The sequence below is a fragment of the Meles meles genome, chromosome 7, assembly GCF_922984935.1.
Source record: "Meles meles chromosome 7, mMelMel3.1 paternal haplotype, whole genome shotgun sequence".
Lineage (NCBI taxonomy): Eukaryota > Metazoa > Chordata > Mammalia > Carnivora > Mustelidae > Meles > Meles meles.
This window is the reverse complement of record NC_060072.1, coordinates 150,307,875-150,332,681: the sequence shown is the minus strand read 5'-3', so window position 1 is coordinate 150,332,681 and position 24,807 is coordinate 150,307,875. Positions and strand designations below refer to the sequence as shown.

The following is a 24,807-nucleotide window of genomic DNA, read 5'->3' as shown; positions in this document are numbered from 1 at the left end:
CTCCCAAGCACTCATGAGAACCTGTGGCACAGGGCAGGTGCTTCACTGAAGCTTGTTTAATAAGCAATGAGTGTCCATTAAGGTATTTCTGGAGGGAAAAAGAACATCTGGAAATAAACTGTCCACAGTAGTTCTCTCTGTGGAAGAATTACAAGAAACTTTCATGGTTCACTTGATGAATGTCCATACTGTTTAAAATTTTTTAAAATTAACATTTATTACTTTATTATCACCAAAAATGAATTTTTCCACTTTGAGAGAAAGCAAAGAGCTCCAGGAGAAGTTCCTGGTAAAGTGACAAGACACTCATTGCACCGTAGCTATTACCCAAGCCTCAAACAACTGGCAGCCTTCGGAGGAGCCTTGGAGCATCCTCGAAGGAACCCAGCTCTAGCGCTCTTCTCTAAGGAAGAAGAACAAACCAAGAGGCAAGACAACATGGAAGGCCCATTTATTCAACAGCAGCTTCGGGAAGGAATCCTCCAGACAGTGAGGGGATGCATTTCCCCGTCTTGGCTTCACTCCTCTCTTACATGCTTGTCCTTCGCAGGCTAGAGCCTGATGCAAACAAAGTGACTACGTATATCTAAGACCTTGGAAGGCAGAGTCTGGAGGTGCAGACGGACGTCACATTTGTAAAAGGGGGATAGCAGAGTCTCACCGCAGCCCACCAGGAAGTAGAACTTGTATGCAGGCAGCTGCGCAGGACCAGGGCACAGATCTGCAACTGGTTAGCCCGGTGCTTTAGGACCAGCGGGCAAGCCAGTCACCCCAGAAAGGTGCCCAGCATGAACTTCTGGAGGAAAACATCGTCCTCTGTCTGCTCTGCAGTGTGGTCCTCCCCACCCAGGGTCCTCCCCACCCTGAAAGGAGAAGAGCACCTTGAAGACCCAGGTCCAACTCCAGCAGGAACATCCAAGACCTGTCACCCCCAGCCTGGCTGCTTCTCTCTTCCTCTACAGATGGAATAAAAAGAATAACACTTAAAAGTTCAAAGCACATTATTTCATTACATTTACAAACAAATCCTGTGAAGGAGCTATTATCGGTTATCCTGGTTTTACAAAAGGGAAGACTGGAGCCTTAGCAGGGCATAAAACTCAGATGCTTATTTCCTGCCTAGCCCTTTCTCACCGCATCCCTTGGCCACCAGCTACTTCTGAGACTGGGACATGAGCGCTCTCACCAGCCAGGGTCATGGCCTCAACCTCAGTGTAGATCCTGAAAACTCCTATACCTCAAAAGTTCAGTATGTGTGAAGAGCCCCCCCATCCCCACATCCCCAGATCCTGAAACCCCTATGCCTCGTACTGTATGCCTGAAGTCTCCACACTGAGCCCCAGACCTCAGAACCAGAACCTGGAGAGGGTGGGGGACAGGAATCTGTATTTTAAGTTTTCTAGACAGATGGGTCTCAAAAGACCCAAGTTGAGAAGTCTCATACGGAACAAAACACAGCTGACCCTCATTAGTCCCCAGTAGTTCTGTTTTACGAAGTCAGCATGAGCAATGAGTTAGGGACACCAAACCCTCGCTCCTAGGGGATCTAAGGAGTGAGGTTTCTGCACGCCCTTGGTTAAGACACATCAATATATAACCTTGTTTCCTGTGTCTTTCTGCTTAAAGACCCCTTATTCAATACACATGACTGCTTAACCCTGACCCTTCTCCCCACGGCATTAGAACTCGGGCCTGTAGGAAGCTTACCTAACACGCGTATTTTCTCCCCAATGTACCTCACACCCTTCTTGTGCTTCACGCTCCAGGGTTAGGGCTATTTTTAAGGCAGCAAAATCACCAACAAAAGGCACAAAAATGTTGGAGCGCCTGGATGGCTCAGCTGGTTGGACGACTGCCTTCAGCTCAGGTCATGACTTTGGAGGGCCAGGATCGAGTCCCACCTCAGGCTCCTACTGGGAAGAGGGTCTGCCTCTCCCTCTGACCTTCCTTCCTCTCATACTCTCTCTCCCTCCTTCTCCCTCTTTCAAATAAATAAAGAAAATCTTAAAAAAAAATAAAAGCAAACAACTGTAAACATGGGGCACTCATGGATGTCAAAGTAACACTTGTTTAGGGCAACAAGAAGGTTTGGCAGGAAGGCATGTGTGGGGTGCCTGCCCCCCACACAGAGTATGAAATCCGAGAACAAAACCTCCGAATAGGAGTGAAACAAGCCTCTCCCGCGTGTCTACTGGTGTTCGTGCGACAGCCACGACGGAGAGCTTCATGCGCTGGGTCCCGTCATCTTCGCATGGGACAGCCAGGCCTTGTGGTCAGGGACGTGCTGGGATGCGTGGGCTTCCTCGTCAGCCACTGGCTTGTCCCCTTGCGTACTCTGACTCTGGCCACCGGCTCCGGGAGCACAGACGGGCCGTGACCGCCGCCACCCACCCACGCCGTGTTACCAGCACCTTCGTGCCCCGGTGCCTGCATCCCACCACCCAGGGTGTCCACACCCATCCCACAGGCCCCAGGCCCTCGACCCCTGGGCCTCCCACCACCATCCACCCTCGGACCCCACTCGGGCCCTCCCCTCGCCTTCCCAGCCCGCCGAGCCCAATCCCACCATCCCCAGGCCTCAGGCCACCAGCCCCTGTGCCCAGTGTCCACACTCGCCCCTCACCGGCCCAGCCGCTGGTCCCTCGCCCCCACCACCCCTCCTGCCTTCCCCCGGCACCTCTGCCTCTGGGACTCACCACCACGCGCCCCTTCCACCGATGCCCCGGGTCACTCCGCCCTGGCTCGGCCCCCAAAACGAGCACAGACCTAACGCACCACTCAGTGCCCCGTGGACACAAGCCCAGGCCCGGCCCTCCATGGCCTTAGCCCTCAAGTCAGTCCTCCGTGAAGGCGGCCACCGGCCAGCAGCGTGGACCCCCGGGCTCCGCGCGGCCCGGCTGACCCCAGGCCCCGGTCCACCTGCCGGTGACCTGGACTCCGACCGCGGCCCCACCCTCGCCTCCCGGAGGTGGAGAAGTGTTTCCCGAGCGTCCCCGTCCCCGCGCGTCCCCCGTGTGCGGCGGCGGCTGCGAGGGGACCGGCCTGTCCCCCGGGTCGGGCTCCCGGTGCCTCCATCCCCGGACACGCCGCGGGGCGCGGACGCTGCGGCTCGGCTCCGGGCGGCGGGGAAGGCCGGCCCGGGGGACACAGGCTCCGGGCACGGGGACACGACGCTCCGCCCCGCGCAGACCGTGGCGTGGGCCCCGCTGACGTGGCCTGCGGTCTGGGGGCCACGGCGGGCGCCGTCCGGGTTTCTTCACCGGGGGTTCCGTGCGGGTTCCGCGGGACCGGGTCGCTGTTTGGGGTCAAACGCCCGAAGCAGCCCGAGTCGCACGGCGGACGCGGTTGGAAACGACGGCGGGGTCCGGCGCCGGGACGACGCGGTCCGCGGTGACCTCGGGACGCGGCGGGACGGGGGCGACGGGTCCGGCCCGGCCCGCGGGGAGTCGCCGTCCCCGTCCCGCCGCCGGTGGCTGTCCCCGTGCCCCGAGCCTGTGTCCCCCGGGCCGGCCTTCCCCGCCGCCCGGAGCCGAGCCGCAGGACACAGCCGCGACCCGGGCGATCGGAGCCCGGACGGGGACCCCACGGCCCCGCGCTCAGCCCCGGGGAGCCGCCGCGCCGCACAGCGCGAGGCCTGCGGGGTGAGACGTGCCGGCGCGGACACGGCCCCACAGCGGCCCGGAGCCCACGGTCGGGCCAGCGGAGGCTGCGCGGGGCGGAGGCGACCCCGGAGCGCGGCGCGGGGAGGCGGCGGAGCGCGCATGCGCCGAGTCTGCGGCCGACGGCACTTGGGCGCCCCCTGCCGGCGGCGGGAGCGCAGGACGGGGGGCGGGGCGGGGCGAGGGGCGGGGCGGGGCGCGGGGGGGCGCGGGGGCGGGCGAGGGGCGGGGCGAGGGGCGGGGCGAGGGGCGGGGCGGCGTCCCGCTTCGGGCCCCAGACTTCGGGAGTTCGAACGGAAACGCAGACGACGTCCCGACCTCTCCGGAAACAGGTCACTGGCAGCCACGTGCCACGCGGGCACCAGGTTTGCTGCAGAGTTAGCGCCGCGGGCCCCAGCGGCGACAGCGCCCGCTCCCGGGGGCTGCGGCCGGCAGGAAACCCAGGGGACTCGGCTCTGCGCGATGACACCGGGTCCTCTGGAGACCAGCACTTGCGTCTGGGAAGGACCCGCACACGAGCCACCGCAAACGGAGAGAATCTGCAGAACAGCATGGGATAAGCCGTCGTGCCCAAAGCTGCGGAACGCCCCGAACGAACAGCAGGGTCACCTGCGAGAAGGCGCCGGACACAGATGCACGCGCCGGAACGGAACAAAAGGTGTTGGATACCCTCGGTCATCAAGAAATTACAGATGAAAGCACAGCAGCACCGGCGGCCCACCTTAGAAATGCGAAACTCCAAAAGCTCCAGGATAACGACTGCTGGACGGACAGGAGGACGGCGCTCTCCTTCCTGTGGGGGTGCCCCTGACGAGGGAACAGAAGGCAAGCTGGGGACAAACCAGAAGCTGGCACCCTCCACCCCCCATCCCGGACGGGGACGCAGGGGACATTCTTCCAGGAAGCTCCCAACTGTCCCGCAAGTTCCCGCCTTGCTAGAGGAGTAAACATCCTTACCTGCACAGTGGCAGGCGCTCCAGGATCCGGTTGGTCCTCCTGAGCATATGACAGTTCTTTCGAAAACTCCCTTTTCCCTACTTCCCCAACCCCGTAGCATATAACCAACCACCCCTCGCAACCCAGGGGTCAGCAGCTCTTTCCGCCGTAGGTCCTTTCCCCCGTGCTTTAATAAACCACCATTTTGCACCAAGGACGTCTCAAGAATTCTTTCTTCGTCGTCGGCTCCAGACCTCACCCCGCGGAACCTCGCCTGTATTCTAAAACCACGTCACACACATGGCCACTCTTACAGTTTGGCAGTTTTTTCCAAAGTCCCTAAATGAGTCCCAACTGAGGATCCAAAAACCAGACTTACAGTATTGAAAAAACTGTTTCCAAACAAAAACTCACATAGAGTTTTGCATAGCAGCTCTATTCATGGTGGTTAAAAAGTTAAAAGAGCTCAGAATGTCCTTCAGTAGAAGGATCTATAAGCAAACACGGGTGCACCCATGTGAGGAAAGCAGTATAAGTCACCCCAAAATATGCCTCTCTGGCACAAGGGTTATTTGGGAGTACTTAATTTTAACAAACATTGGACACAGGAGAATCTCCAAAAACTGAGTAGAAAATGCCCTTTAGTGAGCCAAGTGTATGTTTGTAAAGGAAAGCTCCATTTGTAAGGTGTCCTGGGAACAAGAGAAGGACGAAATCTCAAGAACTCTTATCAAAGGAGAAGGCCCGACTTAAATCTGCATAACAACCATGCCCTCTTTTTTTTTTTTTTGAAATATTTTTTTAAATTTATTTTCAGCGTAACAGTATTCACTGTTTTTGCACCACACCCAGTGCTCCATGCAGTACGTGCCCTCCCTATTACCCACCACCTGGTTCCTCAACCTCCCACCCCCCGCCCCTTCAAAACCCTCAGGTTGTTTTTCAGAGTCCATAGTCTCTCATGGTTCATCTCCCCTTCCAGTTTCCCTCAACTCCCTCTCCTCTCCATCTCCCCATGTCCTCCATGCTATTTGTTATGCTCCACAAATAAGTGAGACCATATGATACTTGAGTCTCTCTGCTTGACTTATTTCGCTCAGCATAATCTCTTCCAGTCCCGTCCATGTTGCTACAAAAGTTGGGTGTTCATCCTTTCTGATGGAGGCATAATACTCCATCGTGTATATGGACCACATCTTCCTTATCCATTCGTCCGTTGAAGGGCATCTTGGTTCTTTCCACAGTTTGGCGACCGTGGCCATTGTTGCTATAAACATTGGGGTACAGATGGCCCTTCTTTTCACTCCATCTGTATCTTTGGGGCAAATACCCAGCAGTGCAATTACAACCATGCCCTCTTTTACTGTGCTCTGCCTGATGACCTCCCTTAACTGGCCTTCCCACCTCCCGAATTCTTTTTGACTTGAACCAAAATGGCATATACGGTGATGGCTGAGTTATTTGGAGGAAGTTATTCAGCTCTCCTGAGTATCTCGCGTGTATACAGGACATACACATAAAATTAAGCTTCTGTTTGTTTTTCTCCTGCTAACCTGATGTTGCAAGAAGGGGTCTCAGCCAAAAGCCTAAAAGAGTAGAGGGAACATTATTTTATAAAGTTCTTTCCCATCAGGATGGGAGCTAACAGTTTTAAAGACACCATATCTATAATCTGGAATGGAGCAGTGACTTAAATCCATGGCAGGTGGTGGGATCTCGTTGGCCACTGTTGGAGCAAAGGGAGATGATCACTGTCCATGTGATAATGGACCACGCTGGAGACATCAGCATAAACTCATCTTTAGCTTAATACAGATACAGAAAATTCCACGTTAAAGTCTTTACAATTAGGCGTGCCAACATAGGTGGGAACACATGCATGCGTTGCCTTGCGTCATAGGCTGAGCACATGCCGTCCTACAGGAAGACTTTAAAATTTTTTTTTCATTATTTGACAGACAGAGAGCACTAGCAGGCAGAGAGGCAGGCAGAGGGCGGGGAGCAGGCTCCCCGCCAAAGCAGAGAGCCTGATGTGGGGCTCGATCTCAGGACCCCAGGATCACGACCTAAGCCGAAGGCAGTGGATTAACCCACTGAGCCACCCAGGCATCCCCCACAGGAAGACTTTAAACCACTCTCTAACAAAAGGAATTTGTTGAAGAAATTGCTGACACTAGGACTCAGACAGTAAACAGAGGAAGCAGGATAATCTTGAAGTAACAGAAGTAAGGAGGTACCAAGAAAAAAAACCCATAAAGATAGAAATGTGTCGGAGGAAAACAGAAGGCAATGGAGAGCGCTCTCAAACGCCAAAGCAGGAATGAACCCGTGGCCACATACTGAGGTAGCAGAGAAAACCAAAGGCCTAAAATGACTACCCTGGTATCTGCAGTGGTAAAAAATAAGTGATTTAGCTAAAAGAAATCATAAGCCCAAAATGGAGTCCCTTGTGTTAAGAGACCCAAGCCAGCAAACCAAGACTTAACTAAATTATCTAACTCCAATTTCACACACACACCCCATTAACATTTAACCAGTCAACCTGGAAAATATAGCGAAAGGCCCCTTCTGGTCCCCTGAGGAGGGTGACCTTGCCAAAGACAATGCTTCCTTTGCTAACAATTTCCTTTGTTCAATTCCATCTCCCTTTAAAAACCTTTCCTTCCCTGAAGCTCAAGGGAGCTCCTTTCTATTTGCTAGATGGGATCCTGCCAATTCATGAATTGTTCAATAAAGCAATGTAATCTTTTAAATGACTCAGTTGCATTTTTATTAACAAATTACATAGGTTTTTGCTTGTTTGGTTGGCTGGTTGGTTGGTTGGTTTGGTTTTGTTTGTTTTAGGCATGGGGTTGAAAAGACCTGTCCTATGCGGAATTCCGAATAACAGATGTAGACACTCAGCTGTCCATCAGGGAGGGGAGATAACTCCCTCTCCCACAGGGTGGGCTCAGCACTGTGTTTTCCTGCTCAAGGAGACACACCGTACACTTGCTAGGAAGAGGAATTTTATGGTGGGGAAGCCTGACCAACGTGCCCAGGCGACCAGTGTTAAAACAAACAGTGACAAGTGCCCTCCAGACCACGTTCTCTTGCTATAAAGTGATGAGAGATATAAAGTGATGATATAAAGTGATGACAGGTTATCAAAACCCATAACCCCAGTCTAATCATGAGGAAGACACCATAAATCCGAATGCAGGACTTTCTACAAAACATGTGATCAGTCTTTTACACTATCAAGGTCGCTGAAACGAGACAAGTATAAGGGACTGTCCTAGCCAAGGAGAGCCTAAAGAGACATGATGGCCGCATGTCATGCAGGGCCCTGCATGGGGTCCTGCAGCAGGAAGATAGAGTAGAGGAAACTGAATAAAATATGGACTTTAGGAGCGCCTGGGTGGCTCAGTGGGTTAAAGCCTCTGCCTTTGGCTCAAGTCATGATCCCAGGGTTCTAGAATCGAGTCCTGCATCGAGCTCTCTGCTCAGCAGGGAGCCTGCTTCCTCCTCTCTCTCTCTGCCTGCCTCTCTGCCTACTTGTAATCTCTGTCAAATAAATAAATAAAATCTTTAAAAAATATATGGACTTTAACTAAAAATAACATATCAATATTTGTTCATTAATTGTGACAATTCTGAAGAAAAATTTTAAAAGAGCAGAAGTCAAAGGTCAAATAAGAGAAACCTATTGCATCAGACTGACAACCTAGAGGAAATGGGTGATTTTGTAGTAAAAATACACGTGAATAAAATGAACCCTTAAATAAGGGGAAAACAGCAGACCAATTAGCCCTCCGGGGACTTTTTCCCTTGCTCCTGCTGGTTCTCCTCTCGCTGTTCTGAGGATTTCCTCTCCCGGGACAGGGAAAGAGCAGGGACAGAGCAGTTCTGGAGCTCCCCTGAGACCCGACCCACCACTGTCTTGTCTCCCCCACCCACACTCCTCCCAGGGAGGACACCTGCACGGGGAGTCTCAGGGATTGTCAATCCTGATCGCTCAGCTCGCACATTCTGGATGGGAAGGGACGGGATGCGATGAGGGAGTGGAAGGCTCGCTGAGGACAAAGCAGAATCTGGCACCCTACACCGCCCACTCCCCACCATGGGATATTTGTGACCTTCCTCAGGCCCTCCTGGCTGCCCTAAAGGAAAAATGAATACTTAACTTGTAGAAATCACAATCCTGTAATTTTCCTCCAGGAAGCTCCCAACTCCCTTGCAGTTAATTCCTTACTAGAAGGAAAAACAACCTTAACTTGACAAATAGCAAAGTCTCCAGGATCCTGTGTGTCTTCTTTAATACATGAAAGTTCTTTCAAAGCTTCCCTTTTCGGGGCGCCTGGGTGGCTCAGTGGGTTGAGGCCTCTGTCTTCGGCTTAGGTCATGGTCCCGGTGTCCTGGGATTGAGACCACATCGGGCTCTCTGCTCAGCGGGGAGCCTGCTTCCTCCTCTCTCTCTGCCTGCCTCTCTGCCTACTTGTGATCTCTGTCTGTTAAATAAATTTTTTAAAAATTTTAAAAAATAACTTCCCTTTTCCTTACCTCTCCAACCCCACAGTACATAATCACCTCACAACCCACCGCAGCTCTTTCTGCCCATGAGACCCGTCACCACATTTTAATAAAATCACCTTTTTGTGGGGCGCCTGGGGGGCTCAGTGGGTTAAGCCTCTGCCTTCGGCTCGGGTCATGATCTCAGGGTCCTGGGATCGAGCCCCACATCGGGCTCTCTGCTCAGTGGGGAGCCTGCTTCCTCACCCCACCCCCGCCTGCCTCTCTGCCTACTTGTGATCTCTGTTTGTCTGTCAAATAAATAAATAAAATCTTTAAAAAACTAAAAAATAAAAAAATCATAATGAAATAAAAGGAGAAAATCTTGGCATAGAGACAGAGAGGGAGAACAGAGTGTGAAGAGGGACGCAGACATTCAAACGATGCTTCTGCAGGAAGGCGTGACAAAGGTTGCCAGAAAACCACCAGAAGCTACAGGAAAGGCTTGGAACAGATTTTTCTTCCCATGCCCTTCAAAACGGAACCCATGCTCTGACACTTTGATCTCATACTTCTAGACTCTGAAGCTACACAATATATTTTCATTGTCTAAGTCATACAATTTGCAGAACTTTGTTATGGTAGACCTACCAAAGTAATACAGGGACTATCACTAAATCTGGAAAATTCTCAACTTTGAAGCCATTACCATAAAATATTTGACTTCTTTTTCTCTTCTTTTTCTGGTACTCCCACGGGGCATATATTATACCTTTTGAAATTGTCCCACGTCTCGTGGATATTCTCTTCTGTCTTTTTAATTCTTTAGTTTTTGCACCCCAGTTTTGAAATTTTCTATTAACCATTCTTCTAACTCACTGATTCCTTAGCTCAGTTCAGCCTATTGGTTAGCCAGTCGGAAGGCATTCTTCATTTCCGGTATAGTGATTCCTTCCTTCTGCTGAGTCCTAAAGGTGAACAGTTAGGTTATTGCTTTGAGATCTTTCTCATCATTTTAAGGTAGAAGTTTACAACTATGAATTTTTCTCTATGTATTGCTTTCACTCCATCCCCTAAATGGTGAGATGTTGCATTTTCACTATAATTTATCCCTATCGCGAGGAAGATTCCAAAGTAGCAGGAGAGCACAAGCCACCTTCTTCTGTGAGCTTTCAAGTCCTTATGCACGTTTTCCCTCAGACAGATGTTTAACTCTATCCTTAGTGAGGAGCGAAATCGTCATTTAATTCCACTGAGTAAAGAACTGCCTGGAGGAGGGGAAATATAAAGCTCTTTAACAGAGTCGTGTCATGTTAAGGGCATTCCAAAATAGTTAAGGGCCTGCTTCCCGGAATGGGCTGCGTAAAAGGGGATGAACGTGGCAGCATTATACGAGTTTGACGGATCGTGATATCCGGCCGGTCCTCTGCAAAGGACCGAGCGTAAGCCGAGGCCTTGGATACTCAGCAGAGAAGCCCACACAGTCTGCTCGTTTTTCACAGTTAGGAGCGTCCCCATGGCACAAGCAAAGTGTCCCTCCGAGAGCAGGGCTTTCCAGTGGGCGCGTCAGTGCCGCCGCCTTCCGGGAGGAGGTTTGCTGAGTTCTCTGCCTTGGATGACTGACCACCAGAGCAAATCACAGCCGGCACATACAGGGATTTCCGAGGCATGGGAAAGCCAAGAGGTACCGTCGGGTTGTAGCGCCAGGCCCTGCGGTCAGGGGCTGAACGTTAGCGCGGGCAGCTGGGCACAGGCCGTTCTCCCACAGGGCAGAGCAGTCTTCTACAGCCCTGTCTGACTACGTGAGATTAATAGGATTTTGAAGAATGACCGCCCAGTGGACGGTCACTATACATAAATATTTATCACATACATATGTGTTAATTGAAGTACAAAGTAACCAATTCTCATCCCTGCTATGACTATGGGTACAGTACAATTTATAATCCCCCTCTAAAGTCAACACTCAGTTGAAACTGATGGAATAAATGGAATAAAGGGCTACTGGGAAATAGTGCCGCTGCCCAGGGTCAAAGTAAGTCGTCCTCTATGACTGGGTGTCTCTATCCATTAGCATTGATAAAGACGACAATGAAAGTCCGGGGAAGGGGGCGAGAAGCTACTTTTTTTTTTTTTTTTACTTAGCTTAAGCATAGGATTTTAATATTTTAATATTTACAAATTTTCCCTATATGTCACCTCATTTACGACTTAGATGCTTACAGATCAATCTTCCAAGAAAATTTTAATTCATCAAGGCAAATGTCACACATCAGAGAAAAAGCTCTTGTCACAGTCATAGTAAATCAAAGCAAGGAGGTCTAAAGGGACACAGGAAGGTGAGGCCTCTATTTACTAATTTCCATAGTGTTTCAGTATCCCTTCCGCAGTCACTTCTTAGCCCACTATACTGTACTATCTTGTTTTCTTCACCTCATTTACCGCTACATTTCCTGTCTTTCCTCATGGTTATTTTCTGTCTTCCCGCACTAGAACCCAGGCTCCCGCCGTACAGACAGCTTGTCTCTTCTGTTCACCTCCCTCCTTAAATAACCTAGGGCAGCGATGGTGACGTAGACGGTCGTTTCCAAAACAAGCCACAGATTTTACGGTCATGGGTGTGGCTTTTGGAGTGCCTCTCCCTGTCATGAAGAGGGTAAATCAACAAGGCAGAGAATTCACTAGAAAAGCCAAGCATATTCATTGTCTGCAATCTCCCCATGCAACATGTTCTAGAGTTTCTAGTTAAGAATCAGCATGTTACCGAGTAAGCACTGGATTGAGGTCAGAAAAGGTGATTACCTCTTGGCTCTGGCACCTCCCTACTATGTAAACTTGGAAAAATCAGTTACAGCCTCTGTACCGCAGTTCCCTGGGGGCACCAGAACCTGTGGGAAAGGGCTGACAGGTCATCGGGTGCAAAATAAGCCTTTTTTTAAGTGTTTTTTTTTTTTAACTTGGCCCTATCTACTCAGTAGGTTTATCCAGACCATTGACATAACAGATTGAAGCTGTATAAAAACACGAAAATGCTTGTGATTTACAAGCTTAAACGGAAACAATTTTTCTTTTGATTTTTGAATTCTCACTGCATAGTATCTGCTCAGGATACTGTAACAGACAACTCGGGCGCCCCACACCACTTATTTCTTGAAATGTTTAGTGTGAAGAAACACTTTATCGTGGACACGGGTTTATGAGAGAGCAGCAGCTTTAAAATAAAACTACATGAAGACATCAATAGTGACAGCAGCTCCCTTTTAGGTGACCTCAGAACGATGGCTTTGCATGTCATACGCAAGCAGGTGGTTCGTATCCCTGCTGCTCGTGCCGGATGCACGCGGTACTGGACGTACTGATGCATGACCTGTAGGTCTTTGCAGAAAGTACATTAACAGCTGCTTTCCTGGATTTTTCATCTTTGAAAGTGATTACAAAGACCACCACTGTTTTCTGGACTTATGGTCTTAACTCTAAATAAGTTGGCTGTGTCTAGGTCCTCTAAATAAGTGTTTTTGCATTTAGACACTGTATTCTAAATATCCATCCCTTCACTCCTTTATCCACCAAGAAATACATTTTGCATTTACTGTTCACCAGACACATAGAGATGACTAAGATACAGCCTGTGCCCTTATGGAGATTACAGACTCAACATAAAGACGGACATATCAACACATAACTTCAACACATTAGTTAAAGTCATGCAATGGACTCCTACGTCTCCCACACACACTGATTGCACCAGCTCACCAGTTTGTAATTCCATAGGTGTCTGTTGTTATTCACCCTTCACAGATGTCTAGTCAGTGGTGTCATATTACAGTAAGAATCAGTTAATTCACAGATGAACCCTAATCTAACCTAAAAACAAAAAGAACCTTAAAAAATCTCTAATCTAAAAAATGGAGCTTTGAGCAATTATTATTAATTAATTTAAACATACACAGGTTTTAAATGTTCTCTCCAATCTAAAGATGGAGATTGACAACATGGGAAAACAACAGACGAGGCAGTGCATGCTGGCTACAAGGAACTCACTTAGAGCTAAAGACAGAAATAGGTTGAAATAGAAGCATGAGAAAAGATATTCCATGAAAATAGTAACCAAGAGAGAGCATCCAACTTGATAAGGAAGAATTAAAACTGTCACAAGATGACATGATACTAAATACAGAAAACCCTAAAGACTTCTCCAAAAAATTATATTAGAACTAATAAATAAACTCAGTAAAATTCCAAAGCACAAAATTAACATAGAGAAATCTGTTGCGTTTCTCTACACTAATAATGACCTAGCAAAAAGAGAAATTAAGGAAGCAATCTCATTTACAATCATATCAAAAAGAATAAAATGCATAAGAATAAGTTTCACAAATAGTCAAAGCGATCCTGAGAAAGACAAAGCAGCAAGTATGACAGTCCCAGATTTCTAATTACTAAAATTACTAAATTTTAATTTAATTTAAGTAATTTAATTACTAAAAAGCCATAGTAATCAAAAATATAGACAGAAGGATCAATGGAACAGGATAGGGAGCCCAGAAATAAACCCAAGCTCTATGATCAGTTATTCTACAACAAAACAGGTAAGAATATGCAGTGGGGGAAAGATAGTCTATTCAATAAATGTAATTGGAAAAAGAATGAAATGTGACCACTTTTTAAACACCATATAATAAAATACTCAAAATGAGTTAAAGATCTGTATGTTAGGCCTGAAACCATAAAAATCCTAAAATACAAACTTAGGAAGTAAACTCTTGGACATTGGTCTTAGCAATTTCTTTTGCATCTGTCTCCTCGGGCCAAGGGCAACAAAAGCAAAAATTAAACAATTGAGAGTATGTCAAACTATGAAGTCTTTGCCAGCAAATGAAACCAACAACAAAATGAAAAGGCAATATAATGAATGGGAGGAGATATTTGCAATGGTGTATCTGATAAGGGAGTAGTATGCAAAATACACAAAGAACTCATACAACCAGACACACACATTTACAAAAATTTAATTACAATGGGCAAAGGACCTAACAAATATTTTTCCAGAGTCCCATACAAATGGCCAATAGGCATATGAAAAGATGTGTGATATTACTAATCATCAACCAAGATGCTCTTAAAGGTGAACAGGTAGGGGCACCTGGGTGGCTCAGTTGTTAAGCCTCTGCCTTCAGCTCAGGCCCTGATCCCAGAGTCCTGGGATTGAGCCCTGCATGGGGCTCCCTGCTCAGTGGAAAGCCTGCTTCTCCCTCTCCCACTGCCCCTGCTTGTGTTCCCTCTCTCACTGTCTCTCTCTGTGTCAAATAAGTAAATAAATAAAATCTTTAAAAAAAAAAAAAAGGTGGATGGATAAATAAACTGTGGTCCATCCAGACAATGGGGTATGATTCAGGACTAAAAATAGATGAGCTGTCAAGCCGTGAAAAGACAAGGATGAGTTTTAAATTCATGTCATTGAGTGAAAGAAGCCAATCTGGAAAGGTCACGTTTTATATGATTTCAAGAACACAACCTTCTGGAAAAGGCAAGACTATACAGACAACAAAAAAGTTCAGGGATTGCCCAGGACTGTTTGGGAAGGAGGGTAAATACGTGGGACCCAGAGGATTTTAAGAATCATGAAAATCTGGGGCAGCTGGGTGGCTCAGTGGGTTAAGCCTCTGCCTTCCATCATGATCCCAGGGTCCTGGGATGGAGCCCCGCATCGGGCTCTCTGCTCTGTGGGGAGCCTGCTTCCTCCTCTCTCTCTGCCTGCCTCTCTGCCTACTTGTGATCTCTCTGTCAAATAAATAAATAAGTAAAATCTTAAAAAAAAAAAAAAAGACTCGTGAAAATCCTGTGTGATACTATGATGGAGACATGTCATTACACCTTTGTCCCAACACATGAAACGTACAGCACCAAGAGTGACCCCTAAGGGAGCAAGGACTCACTACAAGGTGCCTGTGCAGGTCATCAGGTGTGACAAATGTATGATCCTGATGACAGCCACCGATTACGCAGAGGCTGCAGGGATGGGGCGTACGGGAAATTCCTCTCCATTTTGCTGTGTTCCTAACCCTGACCTTACAAATGACTTTAAAGAAGGAGAAGAGGGGTGCCTGGCTGGCTTGGTCAGTGGAACATGGGACCCTTGATCAGGGTCAAGAGTTCAAGCCCCACATTGGTTGTAGAGATGATTTAAAAATAAAATAGAGAAACAGTCCTAGGAAGTTGCTAACTGTGAAAGAAAAATTAGATAGCACAGCTTAATGATACTAAAGTTTATAGGAATGTATAGAATGTATCTAGATATGATACTATTTTAAATTTGTTCTGACTTCTATTACCTAGTTTAAAGAGATCACCGCTGAACCCCCGACGTCACTAACTCCTTGTAGAAAATGCTAACAAGTGACCGAGGTCTGCTTCCATGGCACACCCTTGATTCCCCCACAATGACTGTGGGAACTTGAGAGAACAAGATAGGAAGTCCTGGTAGAAATGGAGACAGCCAGGCCCCCTCCCACGGTGCGTGAGGCTCAGGCCCGACCTCCCCGCCCCACTCAGACACAGGATGAGAACACAGAGGAAGGGAGTTGATGATTTAACCACTGCCGGCACATTTTAAATGATTGGTTTCAACCTTCACTGAACTTGAAAGCCATACTATTTTCAGTACTTTTCTGGTGTCAGTCAAGCTGGTTTAACCAGTTTTTCACTATTGGTAATCCAGGAAGGCCCAAACAGAAAAGGCCCTTTGCTGACACGTGTGTTCACACACGTCCTGGTGCTTATGGTCAAATGTGGATGACGACCGCAGGGACAGAACAAGGGAACACAGGTACTGTGAAAACCAGCAGGAGAGGCTCTGTTCAAGAAAATAGGGCAAGATATTAACTACAATAGCAGATAAAGGCGGTGTCTTTAGGAAATACAAGAAAAAAACCCAGCAGAATAGGGCTGTAACAAGACGGACCATGTGTAAGTAATTAATTGTTAAAGCTGGGTAATAAAACATAGCAATGAATCATTCCATTCCCTTGACTTTTGTTTATGTTTTAAATTTTCCAGAATGAAAAAAAGAGAGAGAGAACATCAGAAAAAAAAGTGCCCCCATTTGTGTTCTTTTTTTTAAACCTTCTTTAAACAATGAAATAAAAATTTATAAAAGTGGTTAGAATGCAAATAAAGACAAGATGCATTTGTGGTAAAGCTTCCTCAGGAAAAATAATGCAACACAGAAGACTGGATTAATGCCCGTGAAGGAAAGGCCGCCGGTTAACCAAGAACAGGTCGTGAGTTTAACGAAATGGATCAGCTCAGCCGTGTTTGCGTGTCATTTAAAGCTTTTCACCAGAGAGATGAGAAGCCTCACTTGGGAAAGTTAGCGTGTTGGTGGAAACACACACACAAACACGCGCACACTGTCCATTCCCCGAAATGAGAGAGAAGATTCATATGAGATTGTCACACGTGAGCAAGTAGTTGGAGATAAATGGTTTGAGAAAGTTGGTCTGAGTACCGAGTCTGTTGTTTCTTAAATCACTGAGTGCTAGGAAACAGTAAATGTTTCTAAAAAACAAATATGGTACCAATTCAAAGACAAAAGGGAGGTTTTTGTGAGAATGATACATTGAATCCAATCTTTTGCAAACAGAATCAAATTGAAAACAACAGTGAAGTTTTAAAGAGCCAGGCAGGCTTAACATTTAGTTATTTTTGTCAGTAAAATCACAGTATGGTGGAGGGGTGCGGAAACCTGTTACTCAGTATCCACTATTTGGTTTAACATAAAATGTATACTGTGCCTCAGGAAATTTTGTTTGGAAATTGAATCTGCATAAGGGGCTAGGTCCTCAGGGAAAGACCCGAACCTGGACAGTAAGTGTGGGTTGTTACAGAAATTATGAAGGGGCGCCTGGGTGGCTCAGTGGGTGAAGCGTCTGCCTTCGACTCAGGTCATGATCCCAGGGTGCTAGGGTTGAGCCCCGCATCGGGCTCCCCGCTCAGTGGGGAGCTTGCTTCTCCTTCTCCCCATGCCCCTCTCCCAGCTCTCTCTCTCTCTCTCTCTCTCTCAAATGAGTAAATAAAAATCTCTAAAAAAAAAAAAATTCTGATGAAGTTTTAGGCCTTAGGAAAACAATAAAGATCACAAGCATGCATATTTTGTCCTCATGCGTCCCCTTCTGAATGACAAAAGCACGAATTCCCCAGCATAGGTCCACCTGGTCTGAGTTACTATGGTCCCAGTTTCCGACCACCTTATCTCCCCTTAGCCCCCAAGGCCCTGTCTTTAGCCTAACATCCAGTTCCTATCTGAATTTTTTCCTCCTGAATCAACCCTGCTAACTCCTTAAATCTAGTTTTGCATAGAACAGAAGGTTTATTTAAACCATGTGTCTGACAAATTTTTTAAAGACCCCTAATTTAGAAGGAAGAAAAGCCCACTTAAGAAGCAACTAATAATGTGTGATTTTCACAGAAAGGCCTGAGGAGAACTTAGGAGTATGCCTGAGGATTTTTTTTTTCCAGCTTTACGGAGGTACAACTGAGACATAAACCTGTGGGGTGTTTGAAGTGTACAGCATGCTGGTGTGAGGGGGCTGTGCCCTGTGGAAGGTCCAGGGAGCCAACACAGCCCAACACCCCAGACACTCACTTCAGTTTTTCCTCTTAGCGAATTCCAGCCATACAATACAGCGTTTGCAGACTTATAGTCACTGTGTTACATGCGCAGACTTTGCTCCTCCTGCGGCTGACTTTATACCTTTTTACCAATCTCTCCCTCTTTCAACCACCCGCAGCCCCAAGCAACCATGGCTTTATCCCCTATTTCTGTGAGATCGACTTTTTATTACTCCCCACATAGTGCTAACATACTGCATTGTCTTTGTCTGATTTAGTCCACTTAGTACAATGCCCTATGGGTTCATCTATGCTACTACAAACAGTAAGCTTTCCTTCTTGTTTATTTCATTTATTTATTCTTAAAGGATTTTCTTTCTTTATTTGATCGAGAGAGAGCACATGAGCAGGGGTGCGCAGAGGGAGAGGGTAAAGCAGGCTCCCTGCTGAGGAGGGAGCCCAACATGGGCTTCTTCTGTTTCATAAAGCTGAATAATATTTCATTACACACACGCACACTATTTTTTCTCTCTTTTGTATTATGCTCGGTTAGCCACTGTAGAGTACACCGTTCGTCTGTGATGCAGTGTTCCATGATTCCTTAGTTGTGTATGACACCCAGTGCTCATCACAGCACGTGCCCTCCTCAATACCCATCCCCCTGTCACCCCATCCCCCCGCCCCTCTGTAACCTCGGTTTGTTTCCTGGGGTCCAGAGTCTCTCATGTTCATCTCCCTCTCCTCTTTCTCCCCCTGCGGTTTTCCCTCCCTTTCCCTGTGGTCCTCTGCTCTATCCTTATGTTCCACCTATGAGTGACACCATGTGATAATTGTCTTTCTCTGCCTATGTTTTCCTCTAGGATTCTGATGGATTCCTGTCTCACACGGAGGCCTTTCACCCACTTTGGGTTCATCTTTGCGTGGGTGTCAGAGAATGGTCCACACACACTGTGACCTTCATCCACTCACCCACTGAGACTTAAGTTGTTTCTACTCTTTGGTTATTATGAATAACGCTGCAAGGAACATGGGAATCGATATTTCTTTGAGATAATGGTTTCACTTCCTTTCGGTACATTTTCAGAAGCAGGATTGCTGGATTATACGGTAGCTCTGTGTTTAACTTTCTGAGGACCCTCTGCCCCGTTCTCCAGAGTGACTGCCCAGCCTGCATCCCCACCAGCAGGGCACGAGGGCTGCCCTTTCTCCACATCCTCACCAACACCTGTGGTTGCTTGTCTTTTTCTGTTTCTTTCTTGTCTTTTAAATAATAGCCATCCTAAAGGTGTGAGGTGATATCTCGTTGTGGCTTTGATTTGCGTTTCTTGGATGATGAATGACGGTGAACATCTTTTTGTGTGTCTGTTTGCCATCCGTATATCTTTCGCAAAGTGTTTATTCAGGTTCTTTGCCCACTTTTGACTTTGGTTGTTTATAGCATTTTTCATTGTTGTTGTTGCTGTTCTATTGTATAATATGACTTCGTTATATATTTTTGATATTAACCTCTTAATTAATTTGATATTAATCTCTTATTTGATATTGGGTTTGAAATATTGTCTCCCATTCATAGGTTGCCTTTTATCTTGTTGATGGTTTTCCTTTACTGTGTGGAAGGATTTTTTCCCTCACATTCCATTCACTGGCATGTATAGCAGCAGAAATAATACTGTAGTTGAGATTATAACAACTCTAAATTGAAAGAAATGTCTTCTGACTTTTAGCAACATTCTATTGGGAATTTCAGAAACTGAAATGTTTCTTATCAACTTTCACTAGTTTTCTGTATATGATTTAACTTTGTTTTCCTAGAACCTTGAGGTTCCCCAGACACACATAACCAACAAATGATGCTATGCCCCGTTTTTTCAAATTGCATTTACTATTTACCAAAAAAGAAAAAAATCATAAATTTACAAAATATTTCCTAAAACAAGTCTTGGTGTTTGACAAGGCAATTTTTAGTTTCCAAAAAAATTTATTTTTGTGGAATGTCTTATTCTCTCACAGGGTCAGAGGACGAGCTTTTTAGTTTGACATAAACCTGCTTGTTTATTTTTGCTCCTGTTGCCTTTGCTTTTGATATCATATCCAGAAAATACTTGCCAGAACCATTGCGGAGGAGTCTAACCCTGTGTTTCTGCAAGGAGTTGTATAGTTTCAGGTCTTAGGATCAAGTCTTTAATCCATTTTGAGTTGACCTTTGTGTATGGTGTAAGACAGTGGTCCAGTTTCACTCCTTTGCAAGTTGTAATTCAGTTTTCCCAATACCATTTATTGAAGAGATTGTCCTATTGGGGTAATCATATAATTGTGGTTCTTCATTTTGTTAATATACTATATCACTTTGATTTGTGAATGTTGAACCATCCCTGCATCCCTGGAATAAATCCCATTTGATCACTGTGGATGATTGTTTTAATGCACTGTTGAATATGGTTTGCTAATATCTTATTGAGGATTTTTGCACTGATATTCATCAGTGATAATGGCCTGTCATTTTCTTATAGTGTCTTTCTCTGGCTTGGTTATCATGGTAATGTTAACCTTGTAAAATATGTTTGGAAAACTTCTCACCTCTTGTATTTTTTGTTAAAGTTTGAGGATTGCCATTAATTCTTCTCTACATGTTTAGTAGAACTCACCAGTAAAATATATGGTCCTGGACTTTTCTTTGTTAGGAGGTTCTTGATTACTAGTCATTGGTCTGTTCAGATTTTCCATTTCTTCGTTATTTTGATAGGTTCTGTTTTTATAGGTATTTCTCTGTTCTAGGCTGTCCAATTTTTTGGTGTGTAATTGTTCATAGCAGTGTCTTAGAATTGTTTGTATTGATGTGGTTTCAGTCATAATGTCTCCTTTTTCATTTCTAATTTTATTTATTTGAGTCCTCTTTTCTGGGTAAGTCTAGCTAAAGATTTATCTATCTTGTTTATCTTTTTTAAAAACTCCCTTTTGTTATCATTGATGGTTTTTAGTGTCTATTTCATTGATTTATTCTCTGATTTTTTTTCCTACTAACTTTGGGCTTAGTTCTTCTTTTTCTAGTTCCTTGAGATGTAAAGTTAGGTTGTTTGAGATATTTTTTCTTTTTCTTTAAATATTTTTATTTTTAAGTAATCTCCATACCCAATGTCAGGATTGAACTCATGACCCTGAGATCAAGAGTCACATGCTCCACTGACTGAGCCATCCAGGCTCCACAATATATTTTTTTTTTCTTAATGTAGGTGTTTATGACTATAAACTTCATTCTTAGAACTGCTTTTCCTGCATTCCCTAAACTTGTGTTTATTAAAAGCAATTTTATTGGGGCTCCTGGGTGGCCCAGTAGGTTAGGTATCTGCCTTCAGTTCAGGTCATGATCTCGGGGTCCTGGGATCAAGTCCAGGCATTGAAGTCCCTGCCTCAGCAGCTTCTCTCTCTTTCTCTCTCCCTCTGTCCCTCCCCACCACTCATTCTCTCTCTCTCAAATAAATTGATATTTTTTTTAAAAACTCAGAAGTAGATATGTTAAATGAGATCATAAGGGAAGGGCCCTGATCTGATAGTATTAGTGTCTTTAGATGAAGTGACTGGAGCGCTTGCTCCCTCTCTCTCTCTCTCTCTCTCTCCCACTCTGTCATCCTAGCTCCCTCCCTCCCTGCCTCTCACTTCCTCCCCCTCCCTCTTCCCACCCCCTCTCTTCCTGCCATATGAAGACACAGTAAGGAAGCAGCTATCTGCAAGCCAGGAAGAGAGTCCTTACCAAGAAACTAATCAACTAACACTCTGATATGGACTTCCCTGACTCCAGAAGTGTGAGAAAATAAATTTCTGTCACTTTGTTAATAAATTCTAGTCTATGGTATTTTGTTATGGCAGCCCAAATGGACTAATACAATGAGCAAATTAAAAGCGCTTGTAAAACAGGACAGCTATATACAAAACAGGGAAACTGGACCACTTTCTTATACCACACACAAACATAAAATGAAAATGGACTAAAGACTTAAACATGAGACATGAAACCATAAAACTCCTAAAAGAAAACAGGCAATAATCTCTTGGATGTCAGCCTTAGAAACATATTTATGTCTACATCTCTTAAGGCAAGGGAAACAAAAGCAAAAATTAACTATTGGGACTGCATCAAAATGAACAGCTTTTACACAGCAAAGGAACCATCCAGAAAGCTAAAAGACAACCCACTGAATGGGAGAAGATATTTGGAAATGACATATCTGATAAAGATAAATATATGAAGAATCTGTACAACTCAACACCCCCCCCAAAAAAAGAATTTAAAAGTAGACAGAAGACATGAACAGACATTTCTCCAAAAAAGAAATCCAGATGGCCAACAGACACAAGAAAAGATGCCCAAACATCAGGAAAACGTGAATCACAACCAAAATGGGATTTCACCCTACACCTGTCTGAAGGGCTAAAATCAACAGCACAAGAAATGACAACTGTTGACAAGGATGCGGAGAAAGAGGAAACTCATGCACTGTTGGTGGGAATGCAAATTGGTGCAGCCGCTCTGGAGAACAGTGTGGAGGTGTGTTAAAAATTTAAAGTTGAACTATTGTGTAATCTAGTAATTCCACTATTGGGAATTACTTACCCGAAGAATATGGAAATACTAATTTGAAAAGATATATGCACCCCAGTGAAGATGGCAGCGGAGTAGCAGACTGAGATGACATCGGGTTGCAGGAGTTTAGCTAGACAGTTATCAAACCATTTCCAACACCTACAAACCCAACAGGAGATCAAAGAGAAGAATGGCAGCAATTCTAGAAACAGAAAATTGACCACGTTCTGGAAGGTAGGACGTGTGAAGAAGCGAATCTGAGACAACAGGAAGACAGACCATGGGGAGAGGGGCCGGCTCCCAGCAAGCGGTGGAGCAATGAAACAGAAAATCTGAACTTCTAAAAGTCTGCTCCCCTGAGGGACGTGGGGGCTAACTGGGGGGTGGAGCCCTTGTGGGGACACTGTGGTCTCAGGTCCCCTGGGGCCACAGAAAGACCGGGGGTGTCTGAGTGTTGCAGAGCTGCCAGGTATCATCACCGACTAAAGAGAAGGAGCTCTCAGCGCAGGGTTACCTTAAACTGTGATCCTCGGCACAGTCAGGCCACTGCTTCTTGAGCAGGGACCGCACAAGCGGCATATCCAGGGGGACCCACGTTCCTCAACTGAACAGCAGAGTTGCAGGAATCTTCGGGGTTTGGAGACTCCAAATGGGGATGTGCGTCTGAGACAGAAACACTCGGTCACAGGCCAGGTGAGTGCGGACCATGGCCAGAGACCAGGGAGATGGAAGGGACTGACCGCTTTTCTCCTAGGGCACACTGAGGAGTGTGGCCCCGAGCTCTTGGCTCCTCTGGCCAGGGATTAGGAGGCCAACATGTTCATTCCCGTCCTCCAGAATTCTACGGAAAGCGCTCAGGGAACAAAAGCTCTGAGCACAAACCTGAGCAGATTGCTTAGCCTGGCTTCTGGCAAGGACGGTGCAATTCCAACTCGGGCAAAGACATTTGAGAATCACTGCAACAGCCCTCTCCCCCAGAAGATCAGCAAGAACATCCAGCCGATCAAGCTCACTGATCAAGGGAAACATTGGAATTCCAGAAGAGGGGAAAGCAAAGCATGGAATTCATGGCTTTCTCTCCATGATTCTTTAGTCTTGCAAAGTTGATTAAATTTTTTAAATTTTATTTTTTTATTATTCTAATTTTTTTAACTTTTCCTCTTTCCTCTTATAACATTTTTAACAAGTTTATCTTGACAATACCTTTCTAAAAAAATCTTTTTAAACCTTCATTATTGTAGTCATATTTTATCCTTCATTTTATCTAACTTTATTTTTTGTAAACATTAGGGTTTTTTTCTTCTAAAAAATTTTGGGATACAATTTCTTCTAATACATCAAAATATACCCTGAATCTAGCACAAGGCTTTGTTCTAGTCTCCAGCCTGAGCAAATTCTCTCCACTTTCTTTTTCATTCTTTTTCCAACCAACTTATCAATTCTTTTTTTAGAATATTTTAGAATTGTCATCTTTACAGTCATATTCCATCCTTTCATCATGTTTACCCTTATTTTTGTATATACGTAAGTTTTTCTTTCTTTAAAATTTTGCTAAGTAGTTTCTTCTAAGTGACCAAATACACCCAAAATCAAATGGGTGGCTCTGTTCTACTCACCAGTCTAAGATATATACATATATTTTAATTTTTAATTTTTTTATTTCTTTTTACCCCCTATCTTCTCCCCCTGATTTGGGGGTCTCTTCTGATTTGCTTAGCGTACATTTTTCTGGAGACTTTGCCACCCTTTTAGTATTTTATTCTCTTATTCATATATTCTTAACTGGATAAAATGAAAAGGTGGAAAAACCAACTACAAAAAAAGAAGAAGAGGCAGTACCAAGGGCTAGGGACCTAATCAAAACGGACATTGGTAACATGTCAGATCTAGAGTTCAAAATGGTGATTCTCAAGGTGCTAGCTGAGCTCAAAAAAGGCTTTAAAAAAAGGCATGGAAGATATTAGAGAAACCCCGTCTGGAGAAATAAAAACCCTTTCTGGAGAAATAAAAGAACTAAAATCTAACAAAGCTGAAATTTAAAAAGCTATTACTGAGGGGCAATAAAAAATGGAGGCTCTTACTGCTATGACAATGAGGCAGAAGAGAGAATTAGTGATATAGAAGACCAAATAATGGAGAATAAAGAAGCTGAGCAAAAGAGAGACAAAAAACTACTGGACCACAGGGGAGAATTCAAGAGATAAGTGACACCATAACATGAAACAATATTAGAATAATTGGGATTCCAGAAGAAGAAGAAGAAAGAGAGAGGGGGGCAGAAGGTATATTGGAGCAAATTATTGTAAAGAATTTCCCTAATATGGCAAAGGGAACAAGCATAAAAATCCAGGACACACAGAGAACCCCCCAAAATCAATAAAATAGGTCCACACCCCATCATCTAATAGTAAAACTTACAAGTCTTAGTGACAAAGAGAAAATCCTGAAAGCAGCCCAGGAGAAGAGGTCTGTAACATATGATGATAAAAATATTAGATTGGCAGCAGACTTATCCACAGAGACCTGGCAGGC

The 24,807-nt window shown here is 45.5% G+C and overlaps 1 protein-coding gene across 3 annotated transcripts; it reads right to left on the bottom strand.

Annotated features, from left to right (window-relative positions):
• Nucleotides 1-434: 434 nt before the first annotated feature.
• Nucleotides 435-3,777, bottom strand: LOC123945864 (CASP-like protein 4A2). Of its 3 annotated transcripts, none has more exons than XM_046010823.1 (3): nt 3,261-3,777; nt 882-956; nt 435-796 (listed from the first exon to the last, which is right to left on the bottom strand). In XM_046010823.1, exons 1-2 carry the CDS (start codon nt 3,761-3,763, stop codon nt 926-928), a joined length of 534 nt encoding a protein of 177 aa, XP_045866779.1. In that variant the 5' UTR covers nt 3,764-3,777; the 3' UTR covers nt 435-796; nt 882-925. The 3 variants fall into 3 exon arrangements, with proteins under 3 accessions (XP_045866779.1, XP_045866780.1, XP_045866778.1); XM_046010824.1 differs by having other exon boundaries at nt 435-727; XM_046010822.1 differs by lacking the exon at nt 882-956 and having other exon boundaries at nt 435-847.
• Between the last annotated feature and the right edge of the window lie 21,030 nt (nt 3,778-24,807).

Coding starts and splice junctions, on each gene's coding strand:
- LOC123945864 (XM_046010822.1), bottom strand. CDS start 3,763: ATGCGCGCTCCGCCGCCTCCCCGCGCCGCGCTCCGGGGTCGCCTCCGC. Junction 848..3,260: donor GAACCCGCACGGAACCCCCG/GTGAAGAAACCC, acceptor GGGAGGACCCTG/GGTGGGGAGGACCACACTGC.